The sequence below is a fragment of the Equus asinus genome, chromosome 18, assembly GCF_041296235.1.
Source record: "Equus asinus isolate D_3611 breed Donkey chromosome 18, EquAss-T2T_v2, whole genome shotgun sequence".
Lineage (NCBI taxonomy): Eukaryota > Metazoa > Chordata > Mammalia > Perissodactyla > Equidae > Equus > Equus asinus.
The window spans coordinates 40,099,054-40,111,976 of record NC_091807.1 but is presented as its reverse complement, the minus strand read 5'-3'; the positions used below and the strand labels follow the sequence as shown (position 1 = coordinate 40,111,976).

Below are 12,923 nucleotides of genomic sequence, written 5' to 3'. Positions count from 1 at the left end.
CAGAGCTCACTGCCCACGTCAGCCCACGACAGAGCAGGGCGTGTCAGGCCAAAGGCGCAGCCATGTGCCGGGCACCAGCGCCTCTCTCAGGCTCCCAGTAAGGTAGCCAGTGCCCTAACCGCCACCGCCCAGGCCACAGCGGCGGGTTGTGTCTTCATTGCTTGTTTGTGTCCCCAGCCCCCATCTCTCACTCTGTGCCTGCACAAGGGGCTCCCGGTCGCTCCTGACACCACCTGCCCCATGGAGACAGACCCTGCACTCCCTGTCCCTCACCCATCTAGGGGACCCTGTTTGTCACTGAGTCCCTCACAGTCCACGTCATGTCCATCCCACCTCAGCCCTCGCTCGCTGTGGCAGGGGGACCCGTGCAGGCTCATCAGAGGCCCCTCAGTGCCCGGCTCAGGGCACAGGGACACTTCTCAGAACATGCCCGTCGGCAGGAACCGCGCCAGGGCTGGGGCCAGTGTCCCGCCTGGAGCGACAAAGGGCCCTTGAGGGAGCCTGAATCGTGCAGAAGAACTCTCAGGGAGAGGGGCCGGACCTGGGCTCAGACGGGGCCCCCTCGCTGAGGGCACGGGGTCACAGCTGCAAGGGCAAGAGCTGCCCAGAGCCCTGGAATCCTCAGTGGGGCCTGAACACCGGAGGTGACACCACTGCCCCACACCCCACCCACTCCCATTAACATGCCACCCCCAGCAGAGCAGCCCTGGGCCACAGGGTGGATGTCAGAGAAACCTGGCAGCTTCTTGCTGAGTTGGGTAAACGTCAGGGTACCGAGGAACAGGCTCAGAGGAGAGGACCCCGGACAGGGCCACGTCCCAGACACTGCGTGCCAGCCCAGCGCCTGGCTGGTGACACAGCCCTCCTGCCAGAACGAGACTATTCTGACCCCAGAGTAATGATAGGGGCGGGGAGGGCAGACCGATCTGGGAGCAAGACCTGAGCAGCTTAGCCCATGCGGACAGGACAGGCCCAGGGCCTTCCGTACCATGATTCTGTCCATCCTCCCAAGGCCTCTGGGCTGCACTGCGGCATTCAGCCCCACAACCAGCTGCTGCCCCGGAGCCGAGGGGCTGTTTGACCCCTGTCCTGGCCCCTGGACAAGGCCATCCCGTCCTTAGAGCTCAGCTTGGGGCTGCAGGGTGAGGGCAGGGGCGCACCTGAGACGTCTGCGTGGGGAGCCGTGCCTGCCCCCAGCGCTGTGAACTCCGCCAGGAGACCCGCTCAGCCTCCTCAGCGGCCCCAGGGACACAGAGGGGCTGACTTCGTTCCTGCACACTCAAGAGCATTTGAACCTGTTCCACAGCTGCGAAGTGAGGAAGTAGGAGGGAGAATCCCTTCTGATAGGCCGGCTACCAGCCGCGGTCATGCAGAACCACGGACAGAGTCCAGCACGGTCCAGGGCAGGGGCCGCAGGGGCTGGTGTTCAGTCAGCGAGTGGAACGGACGAACGGATGAGCGATGGATAGACAGACGGCTGGCGATGCTTACCCCCGGCAGGGCCCAGTGCTCTGAGAGAGGGCGCTTCACGACCAGCACTTCCAGCATTTTCTTTATGCTCTTCCTACAGATGGCTCCATCCTGGTTCCGCCTCCAACTGCAAAAGCGGCCCGGCTCACAGCTCCCGGAGGTGCTGAGGTCAGCCCACCTGCCTCTGCACCAGGGGGAGCCCCCACCCTGTCTCCTCTCCTGAGTTCTTGCTCCAGGGAAAGAAAGAGATGGTAACCATTGGAAGTGTCCTCCCCACTCCCAGAACTGCTGGTTGGACCAGAACAGCCCAGCCTTTTTGGAGAATATTTCTTTATCAAAAGCCTTAAAGAAGCACGTGCCCTGGACCCAGCTGGTCCACCTTCATGACTCCAGAAATGCCCTGTGTTTCGGGATGCACCACATTTATCCAGGCCCCGCCATGAGGCTGGTACCAGGCACCAAGTACGAACTGTCCTCTGGGCTCTCCGGCGCAGGGGAAAGGGTCAGAGAGTGAGTCCCTCACAAGGCGTGTGGGTGACCACGTGTCCTCGTCGCTGGCGGACTCACCGGGTGACCACGGGCTGCAGCGTGTGGTTGGGTCCAAAGTAGGTGAGGTCCCCGCGCCCCCACAGCCCTGTGCGGCCCATGGGGTTCCTAGGGTGGAGAGGGGTCTGCTCAGTTGGCCGCCCTCTGCTGGGAGACCCAGGACGGGGCAGGGAGGGTGGCTGAGAGGGGACAGCAGGCAGGGGCACTCACACGGGCAGCATGCGGCCCGGCCCGGCCCCGGCCCAGGATTCTCAGGGCCCAGGCTGCCCGCCTCGATGGAAGCAGGGAAGGGGCCACTGCGTGCAGGCCCAGACAGGACCCCTCCGCCAGCCTGCCGAACCCGCCTCGCCCACCCAGGGCTGTCCTCGGCCAGTCTTGTCCCTTGGGGACTCCAAGGGGTGAAGCAGGGGCTTCAGATTACGTTGGGGTCCATAGGGAAGGGAAGGGAAGGGAAGGGAAGGGAAGGGAAGGGAAGGGAAGGGAAGGGAGGGGAGGGGAAGGGAAGGGAAGGGAAGGGAGGGGAGGGGAAGGGAAGGGAAGGGAAGGAAAGGAAAAGGCAAGGGGCCTTCGGAGCAGGTCAGCCCCTGCAGATGCGCCAGGTGTTAAAGTGGCCGTCGTGTCCCCCAGAGAGTGCATGACACCCCATCGCACTGCACCGCACTGCTGGTGTCTGCATCTGAAGGCCTCAGCACACGTGAGCGCGGGCACCTGGCTGGTCCCCCTGAGACACTGCCCTCTCCCCCACAGCTCCACCTGCACCTTCCTAACGCCGCTCTGCCCCGTCCTGTACAACCTCCCGCCACCAGAGCTGAAACCACTCCTGGTACCGTCTCTGTTCTCAGACCCCATCCGTCTCCACACCTCCTTACACAGCCTCTGGATCCAGGCAGAGTAACCCACTCCCTGTTCCAGAACATTCCCCAAGAGGCCCGCCACCTGCCTCTTCCCTCAGGCCCCCTCAGCTCCCGCCTGCACCATGGGGCTCCCCACATCCCAGTAGCGTGCCCTCATTCCTCTAATTCTCACGGCCCCTTCCTCAGCCTCGGGACCCTGGTGGTGCCACCTCCCCAGTGACCCCGGGTCAGAGAGGCTCCTTTCCTCTAGAACCCCAGGCTGGGAGGTAGGCCGTCACCAAGTGCTTTCTGGGTGTGACACCACCAGTCACCTACATCTTTATGTGGGGTGTCCTCATTTGTACAATGGGGCACCACACACCACCACCCCCTAAAGGTAAACCCAATACCTCACCTGAACAATGGGGCATAATGCCCGTCCTACAGAGGACACACACTGGGACATGCCACCACCCCCTAAACGTAACCCCAATGCATCACCTGTACAATGGGGCTCAGTGCCTGTCCCTACAGAGAACAGAAGCTGGGACATGCCACCACCCCCTAAAGTAACCCCAGTGGCCCTGTAACAGCTCCCCCTGCTGGCAGAGTCCTTTCTGTCACTCCTGCTTCCTTCTCAGGCGTCTATGGAGGTCGGCCAGCAAGGTCACCAGCATTGTACCGCAGAGGAGTGGAAGTCATCGAGGAGACTTCAGGGAAGCAGGGAGAGGCGCCCCGGCCAGCTGGGGCAAGTCCCCGCCCTCCCCACTCCCCACTGTGTCCTGCAGGGGAGAGTTCCCCGTGGGGATGCCAGTAAATGCTTTAGGTTGATCTTTCTTTTCTTCCCTATTGTTTTAATCGGAAAAACGCGCAGATTGCCAAGAGAAGAAGGCTGACCCCGGCAGCAAGCCCTGGGCAGGGCGGCACTCACCGAGGGAGCCCATCCCGCACGGCGTAGGGGCCGTGGGAGCTGCGGCGGTCCACGGGGCCATCCAAGGCGTTGTAGCTGATCCCGGACAGAGGCTCCAGGGTGCTGGGAGAGGACAGGAAGGCGGCCCCCATGAGAGTCGGTGGAGGCAGGGCGGTTCGGTGACTGCAGGCCTCGGCCCAGTCCTGGGACGCGGCTGGCCAGGCCACGGGCAGAGGACAGGAGGGCCCCTCACCAGGCCAGGGAACCCCCAACCATGCACCTCCCAAGCGTGTCCCGGGCCCCTGGGGAGAACAGGGCCCCGACCAGGCAGGAGGCCCGACCCCCACTTGAGTGGGTTCCCACAGTCACTCTGCAGCACCCAGGCCGCTCCCTCGCCCTCCCGCCTGGGCCATGAGGAAGGGCTGGGGAGAGTGGAGAGGTGCGCACTCACCTCCCCACAGGGTCCACCGTGTCCTTGTCCTTCCTCTCGGCCGTGTAAAAGGGTGGGTCGTAGATGAGGAACTCTGTCTGCAGAAACGGGGGCGTTCTCCTCAGACTGTTATCCTCGGCCCCTGTCAAAGCTCGGGCCCAGGCACCCAGGAAGACTGAGGGCGGGCGGCTCCTTCTCCTCAAAGCATCACAGCCAAGGACCCCGAGACGGCCCCCCAGTGCACACCATGGCTCTGAGCTTGGCCGACCTGAGGGACACGCCCCACGGGGGACCCAGCCGAGGGGGCTGGTGACTGGACTGGTGGTCTAGGTACAGAGGTCTAAGCTGGACTCTAGAGGGACAAGGATTCCAACTGGCAGAGACTGGGGAGAAGGCAATGGAAGCAGCAGCCTGGAATGTTCCAGAAAGGCCAGAGAGAAGGCCTGCGAGTGGGCACTTGAATACCATCTCTCTCTCTCCGTTGTTCTCACTCGCCAGGCCCTCAGGAAAGGGGGAAGTGACCGTTCGCCTGGGATGGTGGGATCTAGGACAGTGTGGTGACTAGAGGTACCAGGGCAGATGACAGGCAGTAGGAGCAGCCCTGGAGCTGTGCTGGGCTCTGTGCATGGATCAGAGGCCCATGGATGCCCTGGACTCAAATCCCAGCTCTACCACCTCTATCTGTATGGACCTGCGTGCCTCAGTTTCCCCATCTGTTCAACATGGCCCTGTGAGGCTACAGTGGATGGGAACTGTGATCTGTGCCTCTGTCCTTAAGTCAGAGGGTTTGGGGCAGAACTGTTCCCCCACAGAATACAGGGAGCCCCTGCCTGATGGGGAGCATGGCTGGGACAGGCACTCACCTCCCAGGGCACCTTCTCGTTGGGCACGGGGAAGCGCATGACCCGGGAACTAGGGTAGAGGAGGTGGCGGGCATTCACGTGGTGGGCGTCACCCGGGTCCTCTGCTTTCTGCCTTCCGTCAAGCTCAGGGTCTTGCCCCTCTGAGGCCTTCTGGGGTGCTGGGAACAGCCACACGGAGCCATATGCAAAGCCAGGCCCGGGCTCAGGCACCCGGCCCACAGGACAGGGACATCCTCCACGGTCATTTCCCCAAAACTGGGCTGCCTCCACCTCCCCGAGCCCAGGTTGAGTGCCAGCCCGAAAGGGGGCACCCTCCCCAGAGCCCCAGCACTGCAGCCCGAGGAGGACAGTGATCTGAGGATGGCAGTGCCCCACAGCCAGGACCTGCCTCCTGTGCAGCTACCAGCAGCTGGATTCCAGGCCCTAGAGAAGCCTGTCCAGGTAAGGAGCGCACACCTGCTCCCCTGGGGCCAGCAACACCTGAGGGATACTCGTGCCTGTTTGTTGGCTGGCCACAAACTTAGGAAAACACACTTTGCCTTCTGTCTCCCGGTTGACATGACTGGGTCATGACATCTCCTAGAGCTGCCCCCCTTTGCAGCATGATGCACAGGTGGTCAGGGGGCTGTGGGCCAGGAGCCTCTTGGAAGGCCCCAACCTAGTCAAGTTGGGGGGCTCAGCCGCGCTTGGCACCTGTGTCGGGAGGAGCAGGCCATGCTCCCCAAGGCGCTGGGCCTGCAGGGCTCAGAAACAGATGCGATCGCAGCCTTCCTCCAGGCCCAGCACGAGCCCCTGCCTGCCGCCTCTCCTCCCACAGACCCCCAGACTCAAAGGAACGCAGGCTGGCAGAGACTGCTGCTGGCTCGGCCACCCACTCACCCAGAGTGGGGACGCCCTCCTCCAAGCCGAAGCCGCCGTCCCTCAGGGTCTTCACCATCCAGTGCAGTGCTCCGGCCATCTGGGCCACCTGGAAGGCACGTCCCAACAAGATTTGGTCAACACCTGCCCCCATGCGGCACACCCACCCCTCCAGCCCACCTGTTCCCCAGGCAGCTGCCAAAACAGCGAGGGCACCACCGAGAGGACTCGTCCGGCCGGGGCCACCCCTCCAGTGTCCAGGCCAGTCCTGCTTCCCTCAGGGTCACGGCTGCTGACTGCCAGCAGCGCCGGCCAATGAGACACAGTGACCACTGGGACTGGATGCACCAGAGGCCATCCACCCAACTTGAAGCCCCAGTAAGACAAGTCTGAGCCACAGGAAGAGTGGCACATGACCACCCGCGGAGGCTTCCACAGCTCCTGCTCCTCCCAGAGGAAAGAAACTTCCGGAGGCCACACGAGCTCAACTACAGAGGATGGCGGGAACCGTCTGTGACTAACAGGGCCCAGGAGAATGCAGCTCGGCAGCAGCTGCACTCACTTCAGGGGGTGTCAGCAAGGCAAGAGCCCCTCCCGGGGAAAGGCGGCCTGGGCAGACCCCAGTGTGCAGTGGCCCCTTGGCAAGACCTGGCTGATGGTGGATGCCTCACCAACAGAGGGGCCGAGTGGCCTGCCCCCACCCAGCACAGCAAGGCTGGGAAGGGCAGTGCTCCAGTTACAGCTCTGGGTCAGGAACTGTTGGGGGTTCTGCTGTGGGCAGCAAGGGCTCTTGTCAGAAAGCACAGGTCCTGGGGCGGGAACCCAGAGCAGGCCCACGGCGGGGCACCAGGGGTGGGGACCCGACCTCTGCCCTCCATTGTCCTGGAGGCCTCAGGCCTCCTTGACCATCAGCCCCCGCATCCACCTCCCCACTCCTCACGGTGCTTACTCCACCTCCACTGTTCCACCCTGTGGAAACAAACTGTGGCAATGGATGTTTATGTCTGTGCCCCCTGACTGGGACCCCCAGAACGAGACAATGCCTGTTCACCCTGACATTCCCAAGGCCAGTCTTGGATGCGGCATAGAAGAGGAGCACAGGAAACGTGGAATGAATAGATGGATGGATAATGAACGAATGGATTGATGAATAAATGAAGGGATTGATGAATGAATATATGGATGGATGGATGGATGAATGGATTGACGAATGAACGGATGGATGGATGGATGGACTGATGAATGGATGGATGGATGGATGGATGGATGGATGAATAGTTGGATGGATAATGAACGAATGGATTGATGAATAAATGAAGGGATGGATGGATGAATGAACTAGCACACATTACTCTCCCTTGGCAGCGCTCAGGCACCACCTGGCCTGTGAGGGGATGACTCTCATTCAAGAAGCCATTCAGGAAGCCCGTCTCAGCCTGAGGGCCCGGACCCCAGTGAGTGCGGCCCGGCTGTCAGGGAGCCGTCAGTGGACACTGATTGGGGAGCGGGGGTGGAGGCTGTGGTCCTTTGCCTGCTAGCCACCATCCTCTCACCTGGGGCTGCTTTCTGAGGCTGCCCCTCGGCCCAATCATCCGCCAGCGTTCAATCGCATCTTTGCTGCCCTCCCTCCCTGGGCAGCCGCAGCCTGAGAAAGCAGCCCCCTCCCAGGTTCCCAGGGCAGAGTCCAGAGGACAGCTCTGAGGAGGCCAGAGGAGGGATGAAAGTTTGCTCCTCAGACTGGCCCAGGGTGTGGACACCCCGCCGTGGAGTGTGGTGGAGCACAGCCTGGGAAGTGTTCAGTGGAATTTTCTGGAGGACGATGAGGGTGCCTCTTCCAGTTGGGGATGACTGCCCACCTCCTCATCTTTGTTGTTTTCCCAGAGGGCTCATTCTCAAGGCCACCACACTGCAGAGTGACCAACGGGCCCACTGGATCCATGCCCCAGACGCAAGGCCCTGGCCCAGAACCCACCTGCTCCTCCAAGGAGGCCAGTCTCTGCTCCATGGAGCCCGACCGCTTCACACGCTCCATTTCCAGCAGGTCCACCATGGTGTCCACCCTGAAAGAGCACAGAGCTGAGCCAGCCAGGCCGGGCTCGGGGCCCGGACACTGAGGAGACGTAGTGCCAGTCTGCAGGCGGACAGCCCTATAGACACAGCAGCCCTGGCTCTGTTGGCCTCGATGTCAGGTGTCTTCCCCTTAAATTGAAAGTACCTCTAATATGCATTTCCTATAGAATGAGCACTGCCTGGTGCCCCAAGAAGAAGCTCTCAGTGAGTGACACCCGGGCTCACCGGCGCTCTGACAGCGCATCCGTGCACCCGGGGAGAGACGCAGGAGTGCCAGCTGCGCACACACCTGGGCTCCCACCTCGATTCACCCACAGGCTGTAGCCACAGCCCCGAAACCTGAGTCACAAACCACAGAGCCACCTCTGGGCAGCACTGGAGTTTTGGGGGAAGGGAGCAGTGCTGTTTTTGGGAGATGTCTGGTTTTTGTCTTATTTTGCTATAACACAGGAATTTCTCCCAACTTTGGCCTGCTGTGTTTATAGGTAAAACAACCCATAAACCAAACATCCGTCCAAACACTCGTCTGTTTATGCCCAGGGTTCCTGTACTTCCTCTCTCCTGCGGCGCCAACTGCCAAGAACACTCTTCTGTTACAAAGTGAGCAACGTTTCAGTGACGGTGAATGCAGAGCTGGGGCCGAGCCCCACTCTGAACAGTTGTGGAGGGAAGACGGAGGGATGCCTTCCCAAGGGCCGGGGAGTTTCCTTCCATTCTCACTACGTGTTGCTTCATCCCACAACAGCCACATTACCACTCCCCACGGTTCCCCAGCCAGCCTCGCAGGCATGCTGTGTGGTTATCCGAAAGAAGGCGGCGGAGCGCATTGGGACCCGCAACTCAGTCACCATGACAAGCGGGGTCGAGTCAGCTCAGCCCCAAGGCTGTGGGGCCAGGGCGCCATGCTGCCTCCCTGGGCCTCGGTTCTTCACCCAACCCATGGAGAGAAGGTGACCAGGCCAGGCGCCACTGTCATCACTAATGTGCAGCAGTGACAATAAGAGCGACACCCACAATAACTGATGGTGATGGGGCACCGGCTGTGACCCCAGCACGGGACGTGCAAAGACTTTACACGCTCACTCCCACTGCTTTCTGGAAATGCCTCCCAGCGACAGATACTAGCATCATCTCCATCGCACAGACAAGCCAAGAGAGGCGCAGACAGGCAGGTGTCCATGTCTAAGGAGGGGGCACTTGGCCTGGGCAGAGGGAGCCCAGGCTCTTGGCCACTCCTCTGCAACCCCAGGATGCCCCCTCCACAGCCTGCGGGAACCTCTGGGCCAGGGGCAGGAGCTGCATGTCTGGGTGGCCAGTGTCCCCTCCCTCCTCCTGGCCCACAGTGAGACCCACACTGACAACAGGACCATACCCCACGTCTATGCCCCAAGGGCCCTGCTGACCCACACCACGGTGGAGCGGGGCAGGGTGGAGAGAAAGAGCAGAGATCCTTTCCCACCCCCAGCTCACGGCCTGGAAGGAAGCAGGCGGAGAAGTGGAGAGGAGAAAGACGGCGTGAACGCGCCTGAGCTCCCGGCCAGCTGAGCAACGCCCTGCAGAGCTGCAGCAAGGCCGTGTGCCAACCAGCTCCATGCTCACCCTCCCAGGCCTTGAGTCGGCCTCCTGTGGGCCCACCTGCCCCTCCACCAGGGACCCTCTACCCCTGCCTCTCCAGGAAGCCCGGGGTCCTCCTCAGCCCCAGCACAGATGGCTTCATCCTCCTCCCCGCACGGATCCAGCCTTCCCTAGGACCCAGAGGCCGAGGATCAGCTGAGGACACAGGTCCAGTCTGAGGCACAGGGGCTTCCTGCCCCAGGTGACCAGTCGCCGCCTCCCCCACCCCCGCCAAGGTGGGCTCTGCCCTTATGGGGTCATGGAACAGCAGGAGGCAGTGGCATCTCCCTCAGAGGACTGTCCCGGCTCCCGTACTTATTGCTGATGTCCTGGATCTTCTGCTCCGGCCTCTGCGTCCGCTGGCACTGCTGGTTCTGCAGGTAGTTCTCTTTCAGGTAGATCTCCCAGGCCAGCAGGGCGGCCTCCTCGTTCTTCTCCAGCTTGTTCTCTGTGGAAGGAGCAGACAGAGGGACCTGAGCTCTGTGTGAGGAGGACACGTGAAGCCCTGACCCACTCCAGGGCCCCACTGGGTCGGGGGGTCTGCAGCCTACATGGCAGGAGGAGCCTCACCACGCCCACCCCTGAGTGGGCTGGGGGAGGTCACGGCCTGAGTGGTCCGCATACCTGCCCAGCTCCCAGGATCTCAGAAGGAGCTGCCATGCCTACCCCTCAGTGCCCGTCTGCTCCCCAAGATGGCTGGGAACACGCTCTGGGGACAGCAGAGGGGCTGGCTTACTGAGCTGCTTGTGTCGCTTGGCGGGTATCTTCAGGACCACCCTCCTGATGAAGAGATGCAGGTGGCTGAGGAGGATGAAGGGGGGCGGCGCCGGGGGCCTGCTGTGGTACTCTTCTATCAGGTCGTGGCGCTGGAACTTCCAGATCTGGTCCGTGTGCTCCTGGACCTGCTGGAACGTGTAGCTGGCAGGGAGGCAAGGAACACATGGGTCACCCAAAAACGACAAGACACGGAACACGCCCATGTCATGCCTGGAGTGTCTGGCTGATGCCCATAAAAAGCAAACACACACCGCCCAGGAGGGCAAGTCTAGGTGCAGAAAAAGACAGCTGATCAGCCAGCCTCGGAATTCTGAGCTTCCTGGGAGCCAAGGGGAGAAGAACAAAGCAACACGTTTCTCAGGAGATGGACAATGTCCTGGCAGTGAACTCCAACAGGAGTTTATCAGTCGAATCTGGCAAACAGGAGGAACGATGTCTTTAACGGGCAGACGCATTTATTCTCTGCACATCTGTCATCTTGCAGATGGACCTCGGCAGAGCCGAATCCGAGGCAAGAGAGCCCCTCTCGAGGGGAGGTCAGCGGTGCATAAATGCAGCCACACTGGTTTCACTTGCTACAGGGACAGAGCCCCTGGCCAGCTGACCCCTCCTGGCCTCTATAGCACAGTACCAGTGCACATTAAATCAGAAAGTGACAACCTCAGCAACTTAGCTGATAAAAGGGGAAGAGAAACAGTGCCTACTCAGACCAGCAATTCAGGGATTTTTACAAGGGTCCCGGGTCCCACAGGTCATCCTGCATCAGCAGAGCAGCATTTTCAATCAGTGCTGACATGCGCTTGCCCACAATGAGAGCCCTCAGAGCAGCCCCGTCCAGCCCGATTCCCTTCTCTGCAAAGTGGGAGGCCTGCACCAAACCTTTCACCCTCAGAATCTTATTTCCTCTCCACAAACAACCTGTGAAATAGTATTTTCTCGGAAAGGACAGAGGCTGAGTGAAGCTCAATGTGTTTCCCGGGATTTTCCCCAGGCGGGCATCTAAGCTGCCCCTCGCACACCGCTGTGCCCCGAGCCCCCTCCAGGGAGGCTGACTTCCCTGTGCCGTGCCCAGTGACTCTGTAGGCTGATCCGTGACCAGGAACCTGGAGCCCACCCCCTGCAGCCCCGCTGACCCCAGGAAGGAGCCCAGGAGAGGGGAGGAGCAAGACATCAATGTGCCCCTGGCCTGCAGCCTCCACATAGCACGGCCTGGGGGTTGGCACCACCTGCGAGCTGGTCCCCACAGCAGGGCCCTGGACAGATGCACCAGTGACCAGGGAGAGTGGCCATGCACGTTCCAGCTGGGCTGAGCTGGGCGCCTCCAAGGACCAGGGTCCCCAGCTCACGCTCTGGTCACACTGCCCGTGGCAATGGCAGGAAGCTAGCAGGTCCGGGCAGCCTGGGCCAGCCTGCCCACGGCACTCACTTGAACATGGCGATGAGGAGGTTGAGCAGCAGGATGTTGGCGAAGAGCAGATAGAGGCAGAGCAGGATGACGGTCAGCCACTGGGGGAAGGCGGGCGCCTGCCGGGTGGCGTCGCTCTCGGGGCACTTGGGCTTGTAGGGGTCTGTGCCATTGGGGCTGCAGTGGTCCAGGCTGAAGTTCACGCCTGGTTGTGGGGTGGCAGGGACAAGGAAAGCCACACAGCGTCATGAGAGTCCCTCAGGCGATGAGGAGCCCCACAGGCCTGGATGCCTGCACATCTGGGTGACCTCAGCTGTCAGCTCAGCCCTAAAGGAAGCCCAGAGGGGGGCGTCTATGTGCCTCCAGCCTCCTCCGCGGGCAGGGAGCGTGGCGCCAAGGGGAGCTCCAGGAGCACCCAGGCTGGCAGGCACCCCTGCCCAGGACCCAGCCACTCCTTCAGGGCCAGCCGCGGGAGGGACTGGGGCTACCACCATCACTAAGACCCAGGTCCCAACCCAGGAGCCCAACGTGGTAGGAAGGAATTCAAAAAGAGAACAAGTAACAATCGCATGAGAAGGGAGATATGAGAAAGGAGAAATGCAGCAGGGGGAATACGCCGACACGAGAAACAGGCGACCACACACTGAGACGCAGTCCCGCATTTGTGGAAAAGGAAGGGTCATGGACTGCGGTGAAACAGATTCACATTCAGCCCACGCATAAAGACCTCTAAGGAAACACACTAAGCAGTTAACAGTAGTTAACTTGGTGACGTGGGATTATGGGTAACATTTTTCTCCATTCTTACCTTGAATTTTAAGATTTTGCAACAGCAAGCGTGCAGTATTTTGTAATCAAATATATATACACTTTTTTTTTTTTTTTTGTAGAATAGGATTTGCCCTGAGCTGACATCTGTTGCCAATCTTCCACTTTTTTTCTCCCAAAGCCCCAGGGCACAGTTGTACATCCTAGTTGTGAGTCCTTCTAGTTCTCTGTGAGCCACCACAGCACGGCAGCTGACAGACGGGTGGTGTTTCCACGACTAGGAAACAGACCCAGGCCGCCAAGGCAGAGAGCGGGGAACTTCAACCACTAGGCCATCAGGCTGGCTCCAAATATATGTTTTTTAAGTGTTACTAATTTT

General features: G+C 60.8%; 1 protein-coding gene and 1 non-coding gene across 16 annotated transcripts in view; both read right to left on the bottom strand.

Annotated features, from left to right (window-relative positions):
• Positions 1 to 12,923, bottom strand: part of TRPM2 (transient receptor potential cation channel subfamily M member 2) — a 59,272-nt gene that overhangs the window by 3,943 nt on the left and 42,406 nt on the right. For 12 of the 15 annotated variants that reach the window (XM_044750913.2, XM_044750910.2, XM_044750912.2 and 9 more), the window contains 10 exons: positions 11,798 to 11,981; positions 10,331 to 10,512; positions 9,910 to 10,042; positions 7,883 to 7,970; positions 5,932 to 6,019; positions 5,053 to 5,210; positions 4,211 to 4,287; positions 3,781 to 3,882; positions 2,038 to 2,124; positions 1,492 to 1,597 (listed from right to left, as the gene is read on the bottom strand). In XM_044750913.2, the coding sequence (XP_044606848.1) occupies positions 1,492 to 1,597; positions 2,038 to 2,124; positions 3,781 to 3,882; positions 4,211 to 4,287; positions 5,053 to 5,210; positions 5,932 to 6,019; positions 7,883 to 7,970; positions 9,910 to 10,042; positions 10,331 to 10,512; positions 11,798 to 11,981 (1,205 nt within the window). Of the gene's footprint in view, positions 1 to 1,491; positions 1,598 to 2,037; positions 2,125 to 3,780; positions 3,883 to 4,210; positions 4,288 to 5,052; positions 5,211 to 5,931; positions 6,020 to 7,882; positions 7,971 to 9,909; positions 10,043 to 10,330; positions 10,513 to 11,797; positions 12,104 to 12,923 lie in introns of those variants that run through there. The other 3 variants (XM_070488983.1, XM_070488984.1, XM_070488982.1) reach the window with 3 other exon arrangements.
• On the bottom strand, positions 1,485 to 1,538 carry LOC123278398 (Z6 small nucleolar RNA). Its single transcript, XR_006515760.1, has one exon. It is a non-coding gene; the product is annotated as a Z6 small nucleolar RNA (small nucleolar RNA).